The 26,477-nt window shown below is 39.3% G+C and overlaps 2 protein-coding genes and 2 pseudogenes across 2 annotated transcripts; all 4 read right to left on the minus strand.

Moving 5' to 3' along the window:
• Positions 1 to 1,665: 1,665 nt before the first annotated feature.
• Positions 1,666 to 3,839, minus strand: LOC147948825 (uncharacterized; annotated as a pseudogene).
• A 14,638-nt stretch (positions 3,840 to 18,477) lies between these two features.
• On the minus strand, positions 18,478 to 18,954 carry LOC147948826 (uncharacterized). Its single transcript, XM_087468736.1, has one exon. The coding sequence runs from the start codon at positions 18,952 to 18,954 to the stop codon at positions 18,478 to 18,480; it is 477 nt and encodes a 158-aa protein (XP_087324862.1).
• Positions 18,955 to 19,589: 635 nt separating this feature from the next.
• Positions 19,590 to 21,691, minus strand: LOC104725076 (uncharacterized; annotated as a pseudogene).
• A 4,194-nt stretch (positions 21,692 to 25,885) lies between these two features.
• On the minus strand, positions 25,886 to 26,477 carry LOC104725086 (uncharacterized). The gene is made up of 2 exons (XM_019231977.2): positions 26,131 to 26,477; positions 25,886 to 25,968 (listed from the first exon to the last, which is right to left on the minus strand). Exon 1 carries the CDS (start codon positions 26,366 to 26,368, stop codon positions 26,138 to 26,140), a length of 231 nt encoding a protein of 76 aa, XP_019087522.1. The 5' UTR covers positions 26,369 to 26,477; the 3' UTR covers positions 25,886 to 25,968; positions 26,131 to 26,137.

Raw genomic sequence — 26,477 nt, forward strand, 5'->3', positions numbered from 1 at the left:
AACCGAGTACTTCGCAAGAAGGAGGGAGAGGGACGAAGAGGAAAAGGTCTAAGAAGTAGTAAAACTATGTTATTTTCTTTGATTTGTCATCGTAGTACTAGTAAAACTATGTAAAACTTTGTTATTTTGTTGGATTTGCGATTGGTACTGGTATTACTAGTTAAACTATGTAAAACTACGTTATTTTCTTGGATTTTCCGTTCGTATTTTTGGTAAAACTACGTAAAACTAAACAAAAACTAGAGAATTCATATAAGAAAAATATAGAACATGATTCAATTCAAGAAGGAGGCATAATCCTAGAAGTCACATAGAACATCATGATTAAACAAGAGAAGTCACATGAAAGATAAGAAACTGATTCAACAAGAGAATTCAAGGAAAAGATAAGAAACAGAATCTGATTCAACAAGTTTTAAACCAACGTAGAATGAGATCGACTCAGATAATATCAATCGAAACACAACCTATCCAGGAGATCGACTCGAGTGGTAAGCAACGCCAACTCCTCCTTTAGTTTGGCAATCTCGTCACTCTTCTCCTTAAGCTCCATCTGCAAATTATAGATCTTAGTATGATGGGGTTCAAATTCCTTCAATCTCTCCCAATGGTTATCAACATCTTTCCTTAAGGTTTGGGTTTCTTCTTCAATTGCATCAGCCCAATTTTTCCGCCTGTGCAATCCATCATCCTGCAAATTATATCAACGAACAGTTAACAAAATCAGGTATCTCAATTGTATTTGATTAAATTTAATTTATCTTATACTTAACGCAAGTAAACCATCTCTTTTTCTCTGTTTCTGTTGGAGAGATCTCATTGACGATTCGTTTGCCACATGGGCAAATTCGAGGCATGCCAAAATCACCATCGGCTATGGCTTCTCGCCATGCTTGTAACTTCCTCGCCTTCTTCTGATCAGCATAGTATGGGTCGGCCTCAAATTGTTCCATAGTTTGAGAAGGAGAGAAATAGATCTAGGATCTTCGACTTTGAAGATGAGAGAAGGAGGACTCGGTGTACTTTAGGTTTCGAAGAAGAAAGTGAATGAATGGCTGAGAATGGAGAATGAGCTGGAGTGAAGATAAAATAAGAAAGAAAGAAAGAAAAACGCAATGCTATCGTCAAAAAAGAAAGAAAAAACGCAATTCTGGCCACGTGTAAAAGATGTGTGCGTTCACACTGTGTGTTCACACACAGTTTTACCGAGTAATGCGGTTGCACTAAACTTGCAAATAGTTGTACTTTAGAGGTTTCTCACTTTAATTAGTTTTACTAAACCTTAGCATTACTTTTTTTAGTTTTACAGTTGATTAAACTTAACTAACATACAATTACAAGCTTTTTGCAACTTCATAAGTTAAAACTTATAATTCTATAACTTTTTTCATGCTTACTTGGTAATTATTTACAAAGTGACATTAAAAGTGTAAGGAAACACTTGTTGAGATTTTTCAATAAATAAATTAAAATTGGTATATTTTCGAAAATTATTCATTTATAGTAGAAACCTATGTAGAACATTTATACTATACAATATGTATTATACAATATGTATTGATTTTAGGTAGTACCAATTTTATTATTTTTACCAGTTTTATCTTAGTTCTGCCAGTTCTGCCAGTTCTACTCTCTCATATACACATATTTTGAAAGAAGAAAATATTAATAGACTTCAAATTAAGTTTCAAACCAAGTTTTACATTAAGTATCAAACCAAACACAATTGATACATGAAGAGGTGAATCAAACATGAACATTATCTCCAAATAACAACCATTGGAGTCCTTGTCTCCGGCGCCTTTTATTCTGCGTCCTAGGTCGAGTTTTTGGTCGTTTTTCCCCAGCAGATGCATACCTTTTTGTTTTCTTTCTTCCCCCTCTTATTTTCCGATTCGGAGGTATGATCTCCATATCTTGGACGTCATCTAGGACATCCCATCGAGACTTATCAGGTACTAAATAAATTGTCCTGCAATATGCAATTGCCCACAGCTCCATCCAATAATACTTAGAACACAACTCATGTAACTCAAAATCCTTACCTCCATATTTTTGGTATGTAATGAAAGACGCCAATGCATGCACACAAGGATACTTTTGTATATCGAAAAACCTACAACTGCAACTTCTCAATCGCAACTTCACCAAATAAGGCTTTCTGTCACTGTCAATGACATTGTATTCAAGCTCGAAACCATTTAGCTCTATCACCTTTAGTTTCTCAGCAGTTGCCCATAAATCATGTAAGTAGTTCTCCACTAAAGGCACCAATTTATTTGCGACTGATCCAGACACAGCATCTTTTCGATGTTCATTAAACCATTCAGAGAATTTTTGAAGTATTGCATCAAGCATGGGTATCAAGGAGTACCTCCTTGCATCTTTGAATACACTGTTCAACGATTCAACACAGTTGCTTGTGTCTAGGTTGTATCTATCTCCTGGAATTAACACATCGTGCCCATCTTTCTTTCTGGGTAGATTCTTCAAGATACTTGGCAGCAGAAGGATATCTTGTCGTAAAAGATGCGTAAGCAATGTTGAACTCAGCCACTGTGTAAAACCTACTACACTCCATGAATCTCCATGCAACAACGTCTTTGTTCACGTTACGAGCATAACCTTTCACATTTTGGGAGAAATGCCATATACAAAAACCATGATGAGCCAGAGGATACACATTAGCTATAGCTTTTATGAGACTTGTATTTCTGTCAGTCATAAATACTATTTCAGAAGAATCCCCAACAACGGTTTTCAACATCTCCAAAAACCAATTCCAACTTGCATCATTCTCACCATCAAGAACACCAAACGCCAAGGGATAATGGTGACGGTTATGATCTTGAGCCGACGCAAAAACAAGAACACCCTTATATCCGTTCTTTAGAAAAGTTGCATCCATAGTTATAACTTTCCTCATGACTTTAAATCCTTCAATGCTAGCTCCCAAAGCTATGAACAAGTACATGAATTTATTATTCTCATCGCAATGCACATATGATCTTGTACCATGATTAACCTTCTCTAACATGTGCAGATAACATCGCAGCATCTTGTAGCTTTCTTCTGGGCTACCTTTCAAATCAGTAACAGCTTGATTTTTTCCCTCTCAACGCCGTGGAATATGATATATCAACACCTAATTTTGTCTTGACAAGATCCATGATAATTTTCGGAGGTGGAGTTTCCATTTGCCCTGGATAATCACCATGTAAAAGAGAAGCAACTAATTGTGGAGTGCCTTGCCTCTTACTATTGCTTGAACTTTGACTAGCCCGAGAGCATGTATGCATCTTGTTGTGCCTTCTAATCGAGAAAATATCTGTACGTCGAATCCTACCACCTCGTAAACCCCAGTTACATCCTTCTTTAGGACATTTGACCACATAACGCACCTTGTCCGACTTTACTATTTCAAAACTAAAACAGTTAGCGAATGAAGCTCTATCCACCACATCTTGCAATGCCTTCTTGTTTGGAAATTCTTGAAGTTTAGTCAGATCCAAACCGTCATCCCATGGTTCAATATACTTACACGGTTCTACAACAGGGCGTGGCTCAGTATATTCATCACCTTCATCACGTGATTCAGCTTCACCCTCTTTATTAGAATCACCCTCTACAGCCTTTTCTTTGCCTACGTAGAGAACAATGGCGTTAGGTCCGATTTCACCATCCTTCGCATGTTGGTTTTCATAGTTCATACCAACAGAACTTTGGTCCCCTATGGGCACTGTGGGCACTGTGGGTACTATGGGCACTGTGGGCACTATGGGCACTATGGGAACTTGCTCAGGCTGAGGCTCAGAAGGGATGACATTCACAAACAACATACATCTTCGCTTCTCATAATTAACGGAGTCTAGATAAACATTAACATCCTCATCATCATTAAGCTCACAATGCTCCAATGTTTCTACCAGTAGTGGCTTGTAGCTCAGCTGCAACTGAACGTTACTTTCAACAAACCCAAGCTTCCTCTGTATCCTTGCTTTTAACATCAACAATGTTATATTCCTCTTAAACATTATACTATACATGCGTCCTTCATATTTAAAATGTAGGCTGACGTTCTCGCATATTGTATCCTGCCAAACCAACCAATATAAAAAAATCATAATTAGTACTACTACTAGTTTTACTAGTTTTACTAAAAATATCAGTATTATCAGTTTCACCACCTTCTCTCTCCTATCAAAATCGAATCGAATGGTACACGAGTTCTAATCGAGTTAATTCACTGAAATCGAAAGCCAAATCCCTTTCTTATCTAATAGATAGCTCAATCGACCCATAAACCTTTGTAAAACACCCAATGTGCTAAGCTTTCTTCGATCTAAATCCAATTGAATTTCTATATTTACAAATCAAAAACAAATTCAACCAAAAGCAACTCTAAAGTGAAGTAACGCACCTGCATTTTGAAGAACAACTTGATGCAACTTGATTTGGTGAAGAACGACAGCAGTAGGAGCTCCGACGACGGAAGAATCGCCGGCGGCTGGGTTGAGAGAGGTCGGGTGAGTTTCTCGGGTCGAAAGAAGCTGGGTTTGAGAGTTTTTGTTTTTTTTTATTTAAAAAAATTAATCTAATTCAGTAAAACAAAAAGGGTAAAATCGTCTCATCGAGTATTATTGAATAAGGTGGGGGTATGAAGAATAGAGAGGGAGATAGGAGATTTGTCAAAAAAATTTAAGGACTTCTGAGACGTTTACTCATCTACTTCGTGTGCTACAAAGGTATATAACATTAAGTAACAAAATGTTATATTATATATTAATGATATTGTAACATGACAAAAGAATCTCGTACAACATAGAACGGTTGTGTGGTTTAAGGGTTTAACGTAAGGACATAAAAATAATGTTATAACAATTAACAATAGTAATTAATGATGAATTATTTAAAGTCTTTTAGTATTTCACTACTCAAATGTTAGTTGAACTTAAATAAATGGTCCACAGGCTAATTCTTATATATACATTGTAAAATAAAAGTCGTGCTCTCGTCTTAGTCGTCTACATATAATCGTTCAATTAAAATTAAAACAAGGTCTGCATGTGAACAGCTAAGTGGAGAATAAGTCTTCGAATCATGCATGTTCGAATAGACTGATTAAAATCTCCAGCGATTGACGTCGATCGTCTATAGTACCTACCTTTACTAAACATGCACGTTGATGCAAAAATGTTAATCTCGAATAATTAATACTCAGAGTTGCAGAAGAAAAGAAGAGGCAAAAGCGTAATATTAACACTTTAAGATTGTAAAAGTGATTTCTCATTAACCGTAGAAAGATACACTTACAAGTGTATATATACAAGTATCAGTACTAAGTAAAAGGAAGCTTAGTACTTTTTTTATTCTATATAATACATATATGTTAATATACCCCCCTCAAGCCGAAGCTTCCCATGGAAGGAAGAGGCTTGAAACTGACAGTCTGTTGAGGATTGAGTAGAACGGAGCAGGCTGCAACGGTTTGGTGAGGATATCAGCCAGTTGGTTTTCAGTAGAAACATGTAAAACTTTCAGAAAACCACTCTTAACCCGATCACGAGTGATGTGACAATCAATCTCAACATGTTTAGTTCGCTCGTGAAAGACTGGGTTGTTTGCAATGTGCATGGCCGATTTGTTGTCGCAGAACAACTTCGCAGGACAAACAACCTTTATGTGTAAGTCCTTCAACATCTGATCAAGCCAAAGAAGCTCTTTCGTGGTGACTGCCATGCTTCTGTACTCCGCTTCTGTGCTACTACCACTGCAAACATCTTGCTTCTTCGATTTCCAAGAAATAAGCGAAGTTCCCAGAAACACACACATACTAGAGATAGAACGCCTACTCTCCAAACAGGTTCCTCAATCAGCATCAGAAAAACCATTGAGACATATATCCGTATGAACAGAGAAGAATAAACCTTGTCCAGGATTATTCTTGAGATACTTCAGAATACGTAAGGCAGCCTTATAGTGTTCATCAGTTGGACAAGACAGATATTGGCTCAAGCGGTTCACAGCCAATGTTATATCGGGACGAGTTATGCACAAATAAAGCAAACAACCAACAAGTTCCCGATAAGGTCTTCCATCAGAAAGAAGCATACATGAACCTTTAGTTAAGACTTTCTTGTAGTCCATTGGGGTAGACTTTAGCTTGCAACCAAGAAGACCATAATCAGCCAGTAAGTCCAAACAATACTTCCTCTGACAAACAGAGATCCCTTCTGAGTTACGAGCAATCTCTAGGCCTAGAAAGAAACGAGCTGGACCCAAATCCTTAGTCTTGAATTGTCGAGCAAGAGCCGCCTTTATGCTCATAACAGCCTCATCATTATTGCTGACAATCAATATATCATCAACGTAAACTAACACTACAGTATAGAAGACGTTAGTTTCCTTGACGAACAAAGTATTATCAGCAGGAGATTGTTCAAAACCCTCATCAAGAAGCGCCTTAGATAAACATTTGTACCATTGGCGAGAGGCTTGCTTCAAACCATAAAGAGACTTGTGAAGTCTACAAACCGGATTTGTGGCAGAACACCAGATGTTGGCGTATATCCTTCAGGTAAGCTCATGTAAATCTCCTCCTCCAAGTCACTATGCAGAAAAGCATTAGTGACATCCATCTGAGTTAAACTCCAACCCTTCTTGGAAGCTAACCCTAAGACAAGCTTGACACTAGCAAGTTTAGCAATAGGCGAAAATGTATCAATATAGTCCACACCCTCTTGCTGTGTATATCCTTTGGCTACAAGACGGGCCTTGTACCATTCAATAGAGCGATCCGAGTTATACTTAATAGTATAAACCCATTTGCAACCAACAACGTTCTTACCTGGTGGCAATGAAACAACAGAAAGAGTCCCGGTCTGCTCCATAGCATCCATTTCCACATCCATAGCTTTGGTCCATTTCAGAGATCGTATAGCTTGTTTAAAAGATTTAGGTTCTGTTTCAAGAGTTATAGAAAGAACATAGGACTGGTAGGAAGGATTTATAGCATAATAGGATAAAACAGAACAGAGTGGGTAAGGAGTAGTAGAGAGTTTCAAAGGAGAAGAAGTAGAAATTTGGTTAAGAGAGTGATGGTAGTCAGATAAGTAACCTGGAGCCTTAGTAGTCCGTCGTGGTCTGGCACTTGGTAATGAGACAACACCAGTATCCGCAGTAACAGTCTCTGTCACCGGAATAGTGACACTAGAGTGGTTATCGGGTGGTGAGGCATGCGATGAAGCGGATGTGGATGCATGAGATGGTGCAGATAATGCAGGAACAAAAACATCAATTGGAACAGATAATGGCAAAATAGCATCACCAAACAAATCCATATCATGATTAGCATGCTTGACATTTTGAAAAGGGAAGATGGTTTCATGAAAAATGACATTGGGAGACACAGAAACAATATTAGTATCAAGATGCAGGACTTTATAGCCTTTATAACCAAAAGAGTATCCTAGAAAAACACATTCAGTAGCACGAGGACTAAATTTATGTTGATCTTTTTGTTAAGTTGAAACAAAACAAAGACAACCAAAGTTTTTAAAAAAAGAGTAATCCGGTTTCTTTTTAGTAAGAAGTTCATAAGGGGTAATATTTTTCAAAACAGTAGAAGGAGTTCTATTAATCAAGAAAACTGCAGTCAGTAAACAATCACTCCAATATGCTAAAGGAAGATTCGATTGAAACAAGAGAGATCTAGCCACATTGAGTAAATGTTGATGTTTACGTTCAACAAGAGAATTCTGTTCTGGTGTATAAGCACAAGAATATTGATGAATGATGCCATGTTTACTAACTAAATCAGCAAAAACAAGTTCTGGAGCATTATCAGATCGCATTTTCTTAACAGTAGTCTTATATTGAGTCTCAACAAGTTTAAGAAACAGAGGCAATTTGATAGAAACTTCACTTTTATTATGCAATAGGTAAACCCACGTTACACGACTGTAATCATCAACAATGGTGAGAAAGTATTTATAACCATCTATAGACTCTATAGCAAAGGGACCCCCAATATCTAAGTGAATGAGATCAAAAGGAGTAGAAGACCTATGACCACTAGACTCAAAAGGAAGATGCTTTTGCTTAGCTAAATGACATATAGAACAAGAAGACTCAAAGGACGAAGTAGACAATGATGATATATCCGGAACATGCTTTAACTTGTCAGAAGATGGATGTCCTACGAGTTTGTGCCACAGAGCCCCATCAACCGTCAAGGATCCAGAAAAATGCGATGCAGACAACTGATGATCTCTCCCGTATATGTAAAGATTGCGAAATAGATATCTTCTACCAATCATCAAGTCCTGAATAGACTCCTGGATATAGCAAAACAATGGATAAAAATGAGCAGAGTACTGGTTATGTCGTAATAAAGCACTTACAGAAATCAAGTTAAATTTGAAAGATAGAACATGAAGAACTTCATGCAATGTTAAAGATGATGACAAATGCACAGTGCCACAATGAGTAATATCCACTCTAGCATCATTAGGCAATGTTACTGTAACTCCAGAGACTGATGTAGTCTCATTAAAAAGTGTCAGATCAGAACAGACATGACTTGTGGCTCCTGTATCAATTATCCAGCTACCAGGAGGTAAATTCGAAGAAAGAGAAGAGAGACATTGGTGTTGAAAAGTAAGCTGATAGTTCTCATAACGAAGAGATGTAGAAGGAAAAGTAGTAGGATATTTAGTCATACCAGAAGATGATTAAGGATCCATTACACCATGGTCTGTAATGGAACAAAGCTTTGGGGAAGGAGCAGGTTGTTCTGAAGACATGACATGGGCCTGATACTGTTGAATCAAGGACTGGATTTGATCGTTGTTGATCTTAGTGAGATCCAGATTGATAGCATTAGCCGCAGGAGAAGCTCCTTGATAAGTTGGAACAGCATTAGCCTTCGCTTGAATCTGAGACTTTGTCTGAACAGACTGTGATGGAGGAAACGGTTGTACTAGTTGAGAATAAAGGCCAGCAGATCCTCTAGGCTGAGAGAACGATTGAAATGGTCTCGGAGGTTGGGAACCAGATGAGAGACTCTTATATCCTAGGATATAACTTGGAGGATAGCCGTGAAGCTTGAAACACTTCTGAACAACATGGCCAAGCTGACCACAATGAGTACACAATGGACGATTGGAAGAACGAGGTCGAAAGTGATTCTGCATCGCAGCAAAAGCTGCATTATCATAAGAACCATCAAATGAGCAAGACTGATTCGGAAGAGGATAGACGACTGATGAATCAGCCTTTGAGTCCGAAGTATGAAAGATAGCATTATCAGCTTTCGGTGTGACATTCTTCTGTCGCTCATCCTGTGTGACCATATTGTAAACTTCATCAATTGAGGGAATCGGTTTAAGCAGCAAGATGTGGCGCCTGGTTGATTCATATTGTAACACCCGCAAACCAATTTTTGGTAAATTGGTGAGGGTGTCGATCGACACCACAGGAAGTGTCGATCGACACTGATTGTTTTCCGGTTCGACCGGTTCGATTTAATTACCGATTTTTGGTCGGTTTGGTTTGAGGAGAACCATTAAACCGTGATATTTAAGTGGGGGAACGACCTAGGTCATGTTTTGTGGTTGTCCAGCCGCTGAAAACAAAGAGAAAGAGGAGAAAACATCAATCTTGAGTTTTTGGGAGTTTTTGTGAGATTTCAAGGCTTTGTGGGTGAGATCTTGCTGTGGGAGTGAGGATTCAAGGCTAAGAACGTGTGGGAAGCTTGCTGGGAGTGTGGATTCGTCCATTGTTGGTCAGAAACTTCTTGCAAAGAGGTGAGTGTATGACCATGGCTAATCTAAGCCTTTGATTCCCTTGTTCTTGCTTGTTTGTTGCTTGTTTGTGTGTTTTTCTTGCTGGGATTGGTTGATACAGGTTCCTACGGATGTATAAGGCTTGGGTTTCGAGTATTGGACGTTTTGGAGGAGATTTGGGAGCGAGATTTGACTCTCGACTTCGCGCGGATCGCAGTTGCAAAGGGAGTGTCGATCAACACCACTTGGTGTCGGTCGACACCACTTGGTGTCGGTCGACACCAGCAAGTTGGGCATCGATCGACACTGTGGGGTAGTGTTGGTCGACACCAAGGCCAGTGTCGGTCGACACTAGGCTGGTGTCGGTCGACACCTCCCTTCCAGCGAGACGATGTTTGATTTCCTGGTTTGTGTGTTTTGTTTGATGCTTGTTTGGAAATTTGGAATCATTGTTGCTTGTGTGTATTATTTAATATTTATTATAAAAAAAAGGTCGGTCGTTTCATTTTGGTAACAGAGCCCTTACGGTTCTAGGTTTGGGTTCACTAGGTTTCTAATGTGATGTTGAGATTGCATGTCTTGATTGATGATGTGAGTTAGTCAATTGTGTGTAGCATGGAGTCTTAGAACATCCTCTCCGAGCCGACAGTGTGATTCCACGGTGAATTTGTGTTTTTGTGTTATGTTAAGATTGCTTGTTAGCATCTGTTCTTGGAAGTGCAGTGGTTAAAGGTGTTTGAGTTGTTGGTCGTGGAAGGGGACGTGGTCATGGTCATGTTTGGGTGGGTCCCGAGGCTAGCGAGTGTGGGGTCCAGAGTTCCACGAGGAGGTACGTTAGAGGGTCGCAAGCGTATCAGGAGGAACCAGAGGAGGTTAGCCGGTGAGCGTGCCGGGGGTGCTGGGAACCCAGAGCTGGGGTTGCAGCAGGTGTAGCCCAGGGTCGAGATGATCACTTGGCGGATCTGTTGGCATGCTGGTGGAGCGGTTACCGAGAGGGGTACCAGTGCAGGCTCCAGTTGTACTGCATGTGGCGGGGTGCAGCCGAGGGCTGCGGATGTTGAGGAGTTTTCATCCTATTTTAAGAGGATGGAGCAGTTGTAGATGACCGGTATGAGATTATTCTCAAGAGGTATCGGGCCTAGAGAGGCGGATAGGTGGACGTATGCAACTGGAACAAATATTTTCTCTGTTTGGTGGGTAATCCAGTGTGATATTATAAGTTGAGTGGGCAAGTGTAACATTGAAATGTTATACTCTGGCACAGGAAGTACTTTTCGTCGGGAGATGTTTATAGTGGTTAAGGATTGTTGCTCCTGAGGGGATGGTGATTCTCCTGAATACCGATAGCTCGAGGGGCTGGGGGTTCTGAGAGTGGCAGAGGGGATTATGTTCTCCTGAGGGGATGAGTAGTTCCCCTGATACCGAGATCTTGAGGATTGTGTTTTAAGAGTGAGACAGTATAACTCGAAGACGCTAGACTGAGAGTGAGATCGGTAGGGCTCGAAGGTTGCGACCTAAGGGTGGTGGTTTTGGTAGCAAGCAATACCTAGGACGTGAGTATAAACAACCCGATTGAATGTAGACCTCGAGAGATTGACGGTGGTTTAATCTACGGTTTTAGATGTGTTGACCAATGGGTCAGGGTTTTATGAACCAGAGCGATTATGAATGTGTGGCTGTTTCGCTAGGATTGTGAGGCCGGTAGTGCTGGAGTCTCAGGAAGGGGAGTTACAACAGGTCTGAGCCGGGAAAGGCATGTTTGCCAGATTCATAAGTTCACGAGAAGCCTTCATGGCAGGATAATCTAATCGTTGCGACGATGTTGGATTACGTTCATTGGAGATGGACAGGTTTGCAAGATTTAAGGTTTTGGTAAGCTTGCTGAGGGAGACAAGGGCAAGAGGTTTGAGTTGGCGGCTTGCAAAGCATTTGACGCGGTGAATCGGAATGTGCGAACGTATGGTACTTGTTTGTTTTATTACGTTCGTTTTGATGATTTGCTATGGAGAATTGCTAAGCGAAAAGCTAACTTTGTAATAAGCTATCTTGTGGAAGTTTCCCTAAGAAACAAGTTACTAGAGGTTCTTCGTTGGACAAGAGATGTTGATATCCGAGTGGTGATGAGTTGATGTCGGCTTACTTGATTTTTGTTTAGTAGAGCTGAAGACGCAGCTAGAGGATTTGTTGAGCAGGGGACTCTTTTGTCTTATCACTTCACTGTAGGGAGCGTCGGTGTTCGTCAAGAAGAAGGACGAGGTTTGGGTTTATGAGTTTGTGGCGATGTCGTTCGGGTTGACTAACGCGCCAGCAGCGTTTATGAGGTTGATGAACAGCGTGTTTCAGGAGTTTCTGGACGTGTCTGTCATCATTTTCATCGACGCTATCCTGGTATTTTCTAAGAGTCCTGAAGAGCATGCAGTGCATTTGAGAGAAGTACTGAAGAAGCTGTGGGAGCAGAAGTTGTTTGCTAAGTTGAGCAAGTGCAGTTTTTGGCAGCATAAGATGGGTTTCAGGGTCACATTGTTTCTGCAGAGGGAATTTCTGTAGATCCGGAGAAGATTCAGGCTATCAGAGATTGGCCTAGACCGCAGAATGCCACAGAGATCAGGAGTTTCCTTGGGTTGGCAGGTTACTACAGGAGAGTTGTGCAGGTTTTTGTGAGCAAGGCACGTCCGATGACTAAGTTGATAGGGAAGGATGTTCCTTTTGTTTGATCACAGGAGTGAGTGGAGGGTTTTGCAAGCCTGAAGGAGATGTTGACTACTACGCCAGTGTTGGCTTTGCCTGAGCAGGAGATGGAGTTTCTGACAGGAGAGATCAGTGCGTTGAGGTTGTGTGCTGTTTCACAGGAACCGTTGGGTTTGGAAGCAGTGGATAGAGCAGATCTTCTGAGCAGGGTGCGGTTGGCTCAGGAGAAGGATTTGGGGCTGGTGAATGCCTCTAAGGATGTGGATTCAGAGTATCAGGTCTCAGATAATGGTACTATCTTGGTGCACGGTCGGGTTTGTGTGCCCAAGGATGAGGAGTTGAAGCAGGAGATTCTGAGAGAGGCTCATGCGAGCAAGTTGTCTATTCATCCCGGAGCGACTAAGATGTACCGTGATCTCAAGAGGTACTATCATTGGGTCGGGATGAAGAAGGATGTGGCTAGTTGGGTTTCGAGGTGCGATGTGTGTCAGTTAGTGAAGGCTGAGCATCAGGTTCCTGGCGGGTTACTGAAGAGTTTACCCATTCCTGAGTGGAAGTGGGATATGATCACCATGGATTTTGTGGTAGGATTGCCAGTGTCACGGACCTTTGATGCTATTTGGGTCATTGTGGACCAGTTGACTAAGTCAGCACATTTTCTGGCCATTAAGAAGACTGATGGAGCAGCGGTCTTGGCTAAGAAGTATGTGAGAGAGATAGTTAGATTGCATGGGGTGCCAGCAAGCATTGTGTCTGACAGGGATTCTAAGTTCACTTCGGTGTTCTGGAAGGCATTTCAGGCAGAGATGGGCACGAAGGTGCATACGAGTACAGCTTATCATTCCCAGACAGATGGACAGTCTGAGAGGACGATCCAGACGCTGGAGGATTTGTTGAGGATGTGTGTGTTGGATTGGGGTGGCCTTTGGGCAGATCACCTGAACCTGGTAGAGTTTGCTTACAACAACAATTATCAGGCGAGTATTAAGATGGCTCCTTATGAGGCTTTGTATGGGAGACCATGTCGTATACCATTATGCTGGACTTAGGTGGGGGAGAGGAGCATGTTTGGTTCTACTTTTGTTCAGGAGACCTCAGAGAAGATTCGGGTTCTCAAGTTGAACATGAAGGAGGCTCAGGATAGGAAGCGGAGTTATGCCGATAGGAGGAGGAGAGATTTTGAGTTTCAGGTAGGAGACAGAGTGTACCTCAAGATGGCCATGTTGCGGGATCTGAACAGGTCATTGTCAGAGACTAAGTTGAGTCTGAGGTATATGGGTCCATTCAGGGTGATTGAGCGGGTTGGACCAGTGGCATATAGACTAGAGTTACCCGAGGTTATGCGTGCATTCCATAAGGTTTTCCATGTGTCTATGTTGCGGAAGTGTCTCCGTGAGGGTGATACTAAGATTTTTGTTTCTCCTAGTAGGTTCAATTAACCTTATGCGTTGTAATACTTAAGGTGTCAATCCAAATGGGATGATGCTAGTCACTCAAGATGCAATCAAGCAATCACAAGTTAAGCCAATTCAAGAGAGAGTTTTTCTAACAATCTAGAATGGTCAAAATACAAAATGAAATGAATTACAGAAACAGAAACGAAAATGTATGACAAGAAGCAAGCAAGAATGAGAGAAACTGAGAACGATTCTAAGCATGAACAAACGAAACAGTTCCGGGAATGTAATAAAAATCAGAAAGAAAGAAGTCCTAAGGATGGGAGTAATTGATGTCGGTGGAGTATCCTAGTCTATAGCGTGTTTAACATGTCACAAGCAAACTATCCCTAAATAATGAGCATCACTTCTTAGCTAATCCAATCTCTTGACAAAAGCTACTCAAACTCAACCACTTCCAAACCTAGCTCTCGCTAGAGAAACATGATCAAGCATGGCATGAAAAACAAGTTCATTCACGTCAACAAACATCCTAGACAACTAATCTCTTAGGCTAGGAACGTAAGTCTCTGGCACTAGTTGGTCAGACATTTCATCGAACACCTTTTGGGTGCGGAGATGTCTAAAACCTAGTTCCAATTGATCAGAGAGAAACTAGTATTTCTAATTCTAGTCCAGAACGGAGTCATACAATCAAAGCTTAAACACTCTACATCCTAAGATCCTCCACCTAATCTATCCCATCCTCAAGAACTACTACACTACTCAGATCCGAAATTCATCATCAAGCATGCAAACACATAAATCATTGAATCAAGCATCATTAGGTGGATAAAAATAAGGTGAACAACTTTGTAAAAGGAATCAAATGCAAAATCTCAATAATCTCAAAGATATCGGAAATACAAGTCTCAGAACGTTTTTTGGAGGCTAGGTAAACCTTAAGAACAAAACGAGATAAAAACTAAGATATCCAAAACAAGATTTAACAAAATGTATTTATAGTAAAAAAACATGTAAATCCCTAAAACTTAAAACGACAAGGTGAAGCGTCGGTTTGGGAATCTCCTGAAGCGCATAAGACGGAACGTCTTCCTGACATGTGCGGTCGAGTCGTGTGTCGTCTCTCCCTAGAGTGAGGTCGAGTGGAATGAGTAGGAGTGGCTCCAGTGGTGTGAGTGAAAATGGCTCGAGCATGGTATGTGAAAGTGGCTCGAGCTGGGTGTATACGTATCCACTAAAACGATGATAACTCTTGAACCACACCTCCGATTGGCTTGAAATAGACGGCATTGGAAAGATGACTCAATTCTCTACAACTTTCATGAAGACGTCAAAAGCTGAATCCCTAGACCGGTGGCTCGAGTGATGGCTCGATTGTGGAAGCGAGGAGTAGCCCGATTGTAGAACTGAGGAGGGCTCGACTGTAGAAGTGAGGAGCATGGCTCGGTTGTAGAAGTGAGGAGCGCTCGAATGTGGAAGTGAGGAGCATGGCTCGGTTGTTGAAGTGAGGAGCGCTCGAATGTGGAAGTGAGAAGCATGGCTCGGTTGTAGAAGTGAGGAGCAGCCCGATTGTAGAACTGAGGAGGGCTCGGTTTAGGAAGTGCGGAGCATGGCTCGGTTGAGGGAGTGAGGAGCATGGCTCGGTTTAGGAAGTGAGGAGCATGGCTCGGTTGAGGGAGTGAGGAGGGCTCGGTTTAGGAAGTGAGGAGCATGGCTCGGTTTAGGAAGTGAGGAGCGCTCGATTGTGTAAGTGAGGAGCAGCTCGATTGTGTGCGCTTCCAACGTCTCCTAAACACCTGAAAAACTCCGAAATGCGCAATGTATGCAAGAATGATGCAGAAACTTCCTAAACATGCAAAATGTACGAAAGAGGTTCTAAAATGATGCAAAACAACTAGTTGTCCTAGCTAAAGGCATGACAAATACAGGCTAAGGAGATGCAAAATACAGACATATCAGAGGGTGAGCGAGTGTTGGCTAAGATTCCTGAAGATCTTCAGCCTAACATGACTATGGAGGCGAGACCAGTGAGGGTTCTCGAGAGGAGGATCAAGGAACTTCGGAAGAAGAAGATTCCTTTGATGAGAGTCCTGTGGGACTGTGATGGTGTTGAGGAGCAGACTTGGGAGCCTGAGGCAAAGATGAAAGCAAGGTTCAAGAAGTGGTATGAGAAGCAAGCCGCGACTTGAGCTTGTTTAGCCTGGTTCTATCTGTAATCCGTGGCTGGAGCGGGAATGGAGTATTCCAGCCCATCTCTCTTGTTACTCGGTCGCTTGGGATGGTTGGTTGTGCGACTCAGTAACAAGATGAGGTGGTGTTCGGGGTACAAAGTTTCCGTGAGGCGGGGTTTTTGGAGGAAAGTTTTCCTGAAATAGAAGTTTCCAAAAGTGGAAAGTTTCCAAAAATGAAAAGTGCTAAATATGAAAAGTTTTACGGGAGTTAGAATTTGTCTATTTTAGCGGTGGAGAGCCTTGGAGGGACTTGTGTGTGGCCTTAGTGGCGGACTTTCGAGTAAGTGTGCCCGTGTGTGGCGGTCTTTTTAGACATTGTGTGGCCTTTGTGGCGGGCTGTTTAGCCGTGTGTGGCCTTTGTGGCAGGTTGTTTAGCCGTGTGTGGCCTTTGTGGCGGGCTGTTTAGCCGTGTGTGGCCTTTGTGGCGGGCTGTTTAGCCAATTGTGTGGCCTTTGTGGCGGGCTGTTTAGCCAGAGTGTCTTTGTGACGGTCCTTCGGGACAGATGGTCTTTGTGACGGTCCTTCGGGAGGAGTGGCCTTAGTGGCGGTCTTCTTTAGGACATTTGTTTGGCCTTGGTGGCGGTCCTCTTTAGGACATTTGTTTGGCCTTGGTGGTGGTCCTCTTTAGGGCATTTGTTTGGCCTTGGTGACGGTCCTCTTTACGACATTTTGTTTGGCCTTGGTGGCGGTCCTCTTTAGGACATTTTGTTTGGCCTTGGTGGCGGCCCTTGTGGCATGTATATGATCCTTGTGTGGTCATGAGGTATTCCAGTGAGGGGATATGTGGTTGGTAGGACATTAAGATGTTTTAGGCCTGCGAGTAAAGGAAAGTCCAAAAGTCGAGAGCAAATGACGCCTAGAGCGCGAGTCTATCGCCTAGAGGTAACCTTCTGTAAATCAGTCGGAGGAGTGCGGGCCGTGGAGACGGTTGCACGGGAGTCCTTGGCTGATGGTCGTTCGAGATTCGAGGACGAATCTAGATTGGTGGGGGAGAATTGTAACACCCGCAAACCAATTTTTGGTAAATTGGTGAGGGTGTCGATCGACACCACAGGAGGTGTCGATCGACACTGATTATTTTCCGGTTTGACCGGTTCTATTTAATTACTGATTTTTGGTCAGTTTGGTTTGAGGAGAACCATTAAACCATGATATTTAAGTGGGGGAACGACCTAGGTCGTGTTTTGTGGTTGTCCAGCCGCTGAAAACAAAGAGAAAGAGGAGAAAACATCGTTCTTGAGTTTTTGGGAGTTTTTGTGAGATTTCAAGGCTTTGTGGGTGAGATCTTGCTGTGGGAGTGAGGATTCAAGGCTAAGAACGTGTGGGAATCTTGCTGGGAGTGTGGATTCATCCATTGTTGGTCAGAATCTTCTTGCAAAGAGGTGAGTGCATGACAATGGCTAATCTAAGCCTTTGATTCCCTTGTTCTTGCTTGTTTGTTACTTGTTTGTGTGTTTTTCTTGCTGGGATTGGTTGATACAGGTTCCTACGGATGTATAAGGCTTGCGTTTTGAGTATTGGACGTTTTGGAGGAGATTTAGGAGCGAGATTCGACTCTCGACTTCGCGCGGATCGCATTTGCAGAGGGAGTGTCGATCGACACCACTTGGTGTCGGTCGACACCAGCAAGTTGGGCATCGATCGACACTGTGGGGTAGTGTCGGTCGACACCAAGGCCAGTGTCGGTCGACACTAGGCTGGTGTCGGTCGACACCTCCCTTCCAGCGAGACGATGTTTGATTTCCTGGTTTGTGTGTTTTGTTTGATGCTTGTTTGGAACTTTGGAATCATTGTTGCTTGTGTGTATAGCCCAATAGATGGGAGGATTGCCTCACTGAGTGTTTATCAAATACTCATGCATCTCAATCTATGTTTGTGGTGCAGGTAAAGGCAAAGTGTGATCGTGGAATCAAGGCAATGAAGAGGAGGATGTTCTAGGGACTCGATTGGATGTTGTCTGGTATTGCTAGGTTGCTAGAGTTGAGTCATTAGAAACATTGCTAGGTTGCTGGTTTCATGTTTCTTGTTGTTTGGTATTTGGATATTGCTTATGCTATGATATTGGATTGTTATTGGATTATTATTGGATTATTATTGGATATTGGTTTTGTTATTCCGCTGTTGATTGTGACTGTGGTTAGGTGGCTAGTGGGTATGGGACCAATAGTTATAGTTTATATATATATATTTATATATATTATTTATTATTTATTAAAAAAAAAAGGTCGGTCGTTTCACATATGAAGCATTAAGCCCCATAAGAAACTTAGTGACCTGACTCCGCTATTGTAACGTTTCCCATATACCAGCTGCATTACACTCACACCTCCCACAAGTGCACAAAGGCAATTCCACATAATTCTTGTACTCTTCTCAAAGAGTAACCAAGGCAGTGTAATAAGAAGTGACATCCATGGAACCTTGCTGAAGTAAACTCAATTGCTGCTCAATCTCATATACACGAGGAGCATTATCTTGTTTAAATCTCGTCATCAGACTTTTCCAAATCCCTTCTGCAGTAGGGATATACAACAAACTAGCACCTATCTTCTTGCTAACAGAATTGATAAGCCAAGTCGTAACCATATCATTGCAACGACTCCAAGATCCATAATCGCGATGATTCTCAAGAGGTTTAGGAACCGTACCATCAATGAAGTCAAGTTTATTGCGGACGTTGAGTCCCATGCATACAGAACGACGCCATGAGTGGAAGTCTGCTCCGGTGGTTAAGCGATCGGAAGCTAAAGCCATTCCCGCATGATCGGACCTATGCAAGAAATAGGGATTGTTGTATAGATCTGTAGATGAATCAGTAGAATTAGCACGAGTCGGCGATGATGGAGCCATGAATCGAGCTTGGGAAACTCAGAAATCAAGAGATAAGATCAATAACAGAAAGAAAGATGAAGGCGCGGAAGAACAAAGTTGAATATAGAAAAAGAGAAGATTCGTGAAGAAAATGAGAATGATTTGTCGATTTGAAGCACTCATCGGTCCATTCGAAGATGAAATCGAAGATGTCGAAGCTCAAAAAGAAGAAATCAAGAGGATATCACCATTGAAGAAGATGGATTAAGAATGAGAAAAAAGTTTGTTACGCTCTGATACCATATTAACACTTTAAAATTGTAAAAGTGATTTTTCATTAACCGTAGAAAGATACACTTACAAGAGTATATATACAAGTATTAGTACTAAATAAAAGAAAGCTTAGTACTCTCTTTATTCTATATACTACATATATGTTAATACGTAAACCTTTATATTATTTCACCAAATTTGACATTATGCTTTTGTTATTTCACCAATCGTCCCAACATTTTAAGTGATTTTGATATAAATATCTGATAAAACATAAATTTAAATATCAATAAACAAGTTATTTCACTAGTAACCAAAGATAATGCATTGCCTCGTTATAGAATTACATTATTATTTGGGCCTTGGACATAGACTTAAAAAAAAGATTAGAAAGCTGGAGCTTATGAAATAATACAAACATGATAGAGATTCACTCATTTTGACAACAACAACAAAAAAAAAAAAAAAAAAGAGAGATCCACTCATTTCTTTGAAACATAACTAATTCCACAAGGGGACTTAAGAAAACATAAACGGGAGCAGATGTATTCATTATCTTCAAGATCCTTTAAGATGACAGAGACTTTGCATCGAGAGAAACACTCACGGCATAATGGTCGAGTGTTGTGATTGTTAAGAACCACCTCAAATCCATATCCACCAATATCAATGATGCTTCCTGGCATGAGACGTGAGAAATCTCCTATTACACACTCAACATGCATCGTGACTCCACAATCAGAACATGTGTAGAACCACTTTTTTGGATCTAGTTCTCTCTCACAAATATCACACCAGTACTTGTTGCCCGTCTTTTCGCCACAAAATAGAGTGAGAGGATGCTCATCGCTGCTATGCCTTATCTTTTTTGGCAAACTAGCGCAACTCAAACACAAATCAAAGATACAAGGTTCACAACGTAGGAGATGACCATCTATCCTATTACGACACCCATTGCAATTGTGACGTTGCTTGGGATCCAAAGTATCAAAATACAAGGGATGTAAATGGCCATCATCATGGATGAACGGCTCAGAGAGTGAACCACAATGTACATCTACATTCTTTGCTATTAAGGACGTGTATTTAAAACCAGTAGAAAATATTCTACAATATGCACAGTCTAAGACCTTACGAACACCGGTACCTGCTTCTTGTAATTTGAATGGTCTGGTGCTAAAGACAAGTCTTTTCTTGAGAGGATGATTAGCACACTTTTCATGGAGAATAAAACAGCAATCCTCACAACTGTAGATCGGGTCAAACTCGACTGGATGGCTACATGCTTCACACCGTGTATGCTCATCATGGATGAAATTATCCTTGTAGAACCTTAGAGTATGTTTTTCATGACTGAAATGACATATCAAGTTATCACCCACCACCTTGAATGGCGCAATATCTTCTTCATCCTCGGGTACCCCTTCCAGTTCTACACCATCCCATACATTAGTTTTCACTGCACATTGCGAATGAACCGTATAGTTAGTGCAAGATGAGCAAGAATATCGCCCATAGAACTGACTTACACTTTTACGACAAACTCCACATGTCAAGTTTTCATGGCCAAGATGATGAGTGCAAGAGATGCGATGATCATGGCGATTGATGTTTATGGCGATTGATGTTTATGACTTGGGGTAAGCCGATACATATTCCATGAACAACAAAATCACATTGAAGACATATGTAAGGTTTCATGTCGTTGTCTTCAATCCCACAAGCATTACAAGTAAATGAGATTTCCCTCGAAAAGAGAGTAAGTGGATGCTTGTGTGTCTTTGTATGCTCCATAACAATGGGTGGTGGGTTTTTGCTACAAGCAAGGCAAGTGCTGAAGTTGCAGAAGGAACAATGATAAAGCACATTTTCTGGTTGTGCTTCACAAAAAATACAAGTCTTCTTGGCGTCATCTGGAAGTGATTCGGGTGCCATTAACATGAGAGGATGAACAGGATGACAAGGATGGTTTACTTCCTTTGAGAGATTGACGCAATCCACGTGAAAATACACATCGCATTCGAGACATGAATAGGAAGGTCCAGTAATAGAAACCTTGCATAATTTACAAGGGGTTCCCTCCTCTTTTTTCTTCAAGAAGACAAGTGAATGGTCATGACACATAGAATTTTCAATAGCAGACGGTGATGGCTTTATCCCACAAGTCAGATCCAAAGTGAATTGACATGTGGAACAACTATAACAGGGCGACAAAGACTTTTGTCCACACAAATCGCATGGATGATCTCCATGGTCATTGGTGAGCGAGAGTTGTTGTTGGGGGTGAGAAGGGTGGCTGATCTCCGATGGGGCCTCGGCGCACTCCTTATGGAACCAAGCGTTACAATAGTATTCATTGCATTTGTAGCCGCCGTAGCCGATTCCTTCCACATGGCATCCTTTACATGTAAAGGCAACATTCCGAGCTGAAGGGAACAAAGGGTGCTCGTGAGTGGGTAGATTGACAGGTATTGCACCCATTGTATGGATTGATGTATGAGGATAAATCAAGGTAGTTTTTTAGTGATGTCTCCAAGTGGAACTCGTAAACATCATTTATATATGCCTAATGCATTAGTAAACCAAAGAAAAATTAAAATAAATAAGGCTAATTTGAGTTATTTGCAAAACTGACAATAATCTGTTTAAAAAACTTTAAACCTAACTTTCAAATGTTCGTGACGACGACGTTTTCATGAGACGTTGTGTTCAAAAGTCTTTGTTTCCGGAGTTCCAAACCCAAAGTCTTAACGGATGTTCCTACTCCCGGTCTTAACGCCGATTTAGCGTGTGGAAAAGGCTTAAAATAAAGTAATTTAATAATGCATTTCTCAAGATTAATTAGTTATTCATTGTCGAAAGTCTTCTTTCATTACTTAAAATGTTATTTAATTAATGTATTGTCGAAAGAAACATAGGCTACTTCTAGCTATAATTTATTTGCTGTATAGGTGGTTGATGAATGTAATAAGTCGTCGTCCTCTCTTCTACGTTTGGATTGTTCATTAAACTTTTAAAATTAAAAACAAGGCTTAATTACATGTGAACAGCTAAGGGAATTAGTCGTGTCAACTCATGTATTTGTTTTATTCATCATAAACATGGATATTTATTATTTACACGTACCTACTTTAGCTTTATATACAAATCTCAAGAGTTTAAAAAGTTTGGGACAAATAAAGAATCGAATTGTATATTTTGGATAATAATATGTACACATCTACTGTTGAGTTTGAGCCATAAGCCCATACCATACCCAATGCAAACTACTCCTCATAAGTGCGTATGACCGATCCTTTGAAAACCACTCGGTAAACAAAACAAGCGGGTTGTATTCACTTTAGTTTTCATTGGTCACTAGTACCGAAGCCGAGAGAGGATTCCAAAACTTCTGATTTCTTCACAACTCTCATAAGCCCACTTTTCACATTGGCTGAGAAACGATTTTATTTTAGAAGCTTATTAGAAGATGTCTCAAATACATTACATTTTGTTAACGGATGAGTGGAATATAATTAAACCCGCACTCTGAGAGTTACCAGACCACGTCGAATATGCTTATAAATTTTTGTATAAAGATTTTATATATCTATTTGAAACATCTATATATACATTTTTCAAGTACATTTAGCAAATAAATCCTATAGTTGCTACCTATTTACAAGACTGCCATTGGTATTAATTATTAATTTGTTTTTCATTTAATTAATTAATATTAAGTTTCTATTTTTGAAAACAAGATTTCCCATCCTAAATAAATTTCCAAAAAATTTGGAACCACTCCCTTTAACATTAAGTATTAATTTTATAATTGATTTAATTAATATTAAGTTTCCAATTTTACAAAACAATATTTTCTCACACAAATTTCATAAACAATCGGTCTAACCAAGAACCGAATTGATTTTGGAGGAGGATCCGTGGCCGAGATTTTTGATCTCAACGCATTGATTTCCCCCTAAAATAAATGTTCAAAATCAAATATAAAATATATCATTCAAAAAACAAACGGTATGATTTTAAAAGGTAACAAACATATTTACCATTCAATTTGATATCTTATTCAAATAATAATAATAAAATATAAAAGATATTGCTTGCTCACAGATTTATTTTTATTTTGTATTACGTATTAAAATAATTTTTACTTCACGGGTTTCATATGATGAGTTTCTATGGATTAAAAATCTTTAAATATGTTGCCTGACCCGCCTAGCATGGCGGGTTTGGAATATAGAACCAACACTAAAGCTATTAGTTTATCTCATATACATTATAGATTTGTATTCATAGTTTTGAAAATTAACTTATAAATTATTTAGTATATGAACTACAAAATATTACACATACTATAACACATTCTTAATATTCCAAAAACAAAATACACATAAAAATATACACTAGCATACTATATAGGCATATACCTCTGTTTAATTCTAGAGAACAAAACAAATCTAGAATTTTATATTCTATCTAATAACAAATTTAATGTAATTAGGTTATAAACTTTATAAAACGTAAGAAGAAGAAAAAAAATTCTAAACAAAATTCTAAATTAGATAAAAAGTTAATTAATTGAAAATTTGAAAACTAAATAAATTAAAAATTATTATTTAAAATACAATAATTTATTACTTAGTCCCGCGGTGTACCGCGGGTGAAATCCTAGTATGAGATTAAAATTAAACGTCAGTCACGAGTTCGAATCCACCAACAATTTAAAGATAAAGTATTTTTGATAATTATATATATATATATATATATTAAATTATATAAATAATGATAATTATATATATAGGAATATTTTCAGAAAAAGAGGATAATTCATCTTTCTTTTAATGCAAGTTGATCAGGACGATATGATCACAATATCTTTTGGGCAGATGATCAATTTATAAGTGAGTACAATCTTTTTGGAGATGTCATTTGCTTTGATACAACTTATAAAACTAATGAATATGATAGACCATTTTCTCCATTCATCGGGTTCAATCATCCTCAACAAACTGTTGTGTTTGGTGATACTCTCTTATATGATGAAAGTATTGAATAATCTAAGTGCTTTTTTTAACCACCAGAGTTTCCATGAAGGGGGCTTCCACAGCCGGCTTGATAACCACCAGAGTTTGCATGATTGAGGCTTCCATAACCGGCTTGATTTCTTTGATAACCACTGGATCTTCCATAACCTACTTGACTTCCTTGTTGATAACCACCGGAGTTTCCGTAACCGGCTTGATAACCACTAGAGTTTCTATGATTAGGGCTTCTATAACCGGCTTGACTTCCTTGATAACCAACAGAATTTCCGTAACCAGCTTGATAATCACCGGTGTTTCCATGATTTGGGCTTTCATAACCGGCTTGATTTCCTTGATAACTACCGGTGTTTCCATGGTTTGGGCTTCCATAACCAGTTTGGTTTCCCTGATATGGACTAACTTGCACAAAACCACCGTAGAATCCATAGTTCGGACTTCCTTGATAGGGGTTGAGTTGCCTGTCGAGGACTTGGGTAGCTTTGACCATAACTCCCCTTGATATGGGTTTGAGGTTGTTTTATACAAATTAAGAAAAGTATTAAATTTTTTGTTTAATCTTTTTAATATATTTCTAATACAAAACGGAGGGAGTAGTACATAACAAAATACAATACATTTCTCGTGTACGTATTTTGTTGCAACACAGTCATCTTAGAACAAGCCACGTCACTACGAAATATTAGAGAAAAACCAATAAAACAAGTAAAAAAGAATCAAACCAAGAAAAAATATACTCACTTTCGAAAAAGTTTTTCTGGACTTCTAGGTCCACTTAAAGTTTAATGGACATTTTTTATATGAACATGAGGACGACTTCTTCATCTTTCCTTTTATTCACACATTTAGGCCATGAATGAATGATAGTTTTTAGATTTTGGTTTTTAGCTTTTCGATTTTGGTTTTTGATTTTTTTAGTTTTTGATTTTTGGTTTAGATTTTAGTTTTTGCAAAATATCGAATGGTAACTTGATTAGTTTTTGGTTTTTATATATAATAATATTATTTTTAAAATAGTAAAATAATGATTATAAAATTTTATTAAAATATATAAAAAATACCATGGTTCAGAACAAAAAACATATGTTTATTGCATATAGAAAACACATTATTGCAAAATTACTATCATTATCACCGTTCAAAATATTAGTTTTTTTTAGAATTTATGTAAATTAGAATAAATATATATTAGGAAAAAGAGAGAAAAAAAAACTCACCCACAAAATGTGGTTTTTAGATTTTGTGAAAGAATTGCTAAAATCCTACAAAATCTGGTTTTCCTAAATTTTAGAAAATCTATTTTATCATGAATGGCTTAGAAAATAGATTTTGCAGAATCTAAAGCTAAGACGTAAAGATAACAATATGATATAGTCTAATAAAAACAAAATAATGATGAAGATGAAGAACAATTAACACATTTTTCATTCTCCCAATTTTTATATGAGATCAACATATATTTGATTCTAAAATCTTTTATTTTTCCACATTCTGCAAATTCTATACGAAATGTAAAAAACCAAAAATATCCAATTAACATATTTTTGATTTTGCAGCTTATGTCATTAAGCGGTTATGCAATGTTACAAATCCGAACATAAATACAAACATAGAATATGTAATTAATATTCTTTTTCTAATGTTTGAAAACAATGTAATTAGAAAAAAACGTATTATATATATTTTTTTATACGCACCCGGCACCCTCAATATGTTTTCCACAGCTACTTATACAACAGAACTATTACACACACACACACAAAACAAACAAAAAACAGATTAAAACATTAGAAAACTGTATCGAACAAAAGTATAAATAGAATTAACAAATATAAGACTAAATATTATAAACGTAGTTTAAAGAGTAATTAACTGTGGATGTTGTTACAACTAAGATAATTACTTAATAATTAGAGATGGTAGGAGAAGGAGGAGCAGGCGATGCAGGCGAGGAGGAAGATAGCTGAGGAAGCTCCGTCGTTTTCGAGATTACTAGTGCTTCTCTTGAATTTGGAACTCTTTTCTTTGTTGCAATTTGTGATTGATTGCGTCGTCTTCTTCTTCTTCTTCTGTTGATCATCTTCTTTGCATCGCTTGATCATCTCTCTTTGCTTCATTGCTTCTTCTGCTCTGCACACCATTCTCTATTTTGGTGAAAGAGCTCAGAGAATTTAGTGTAGGAGACAAGAGTCACACACTTCCTGTCTCCATTTATATAGACCCCAAGTTTCTTTATTACTTTGAATTATT

Source organism: Camelina sativa, chromosome 2 (genome assembly GCF_030686135.1).
Source record: "Camelina sativa cultivar CO46 ecotype springtype chromosome 2, ASM3068613v1".
In the NCBI taxonomy this organism is placed as follows: Eukaryota; Viridiplantae; Streptophyta; class Magnoliopsida; order Brassicales; family Brassicaceae; genus Camelina; species Camelina sativa.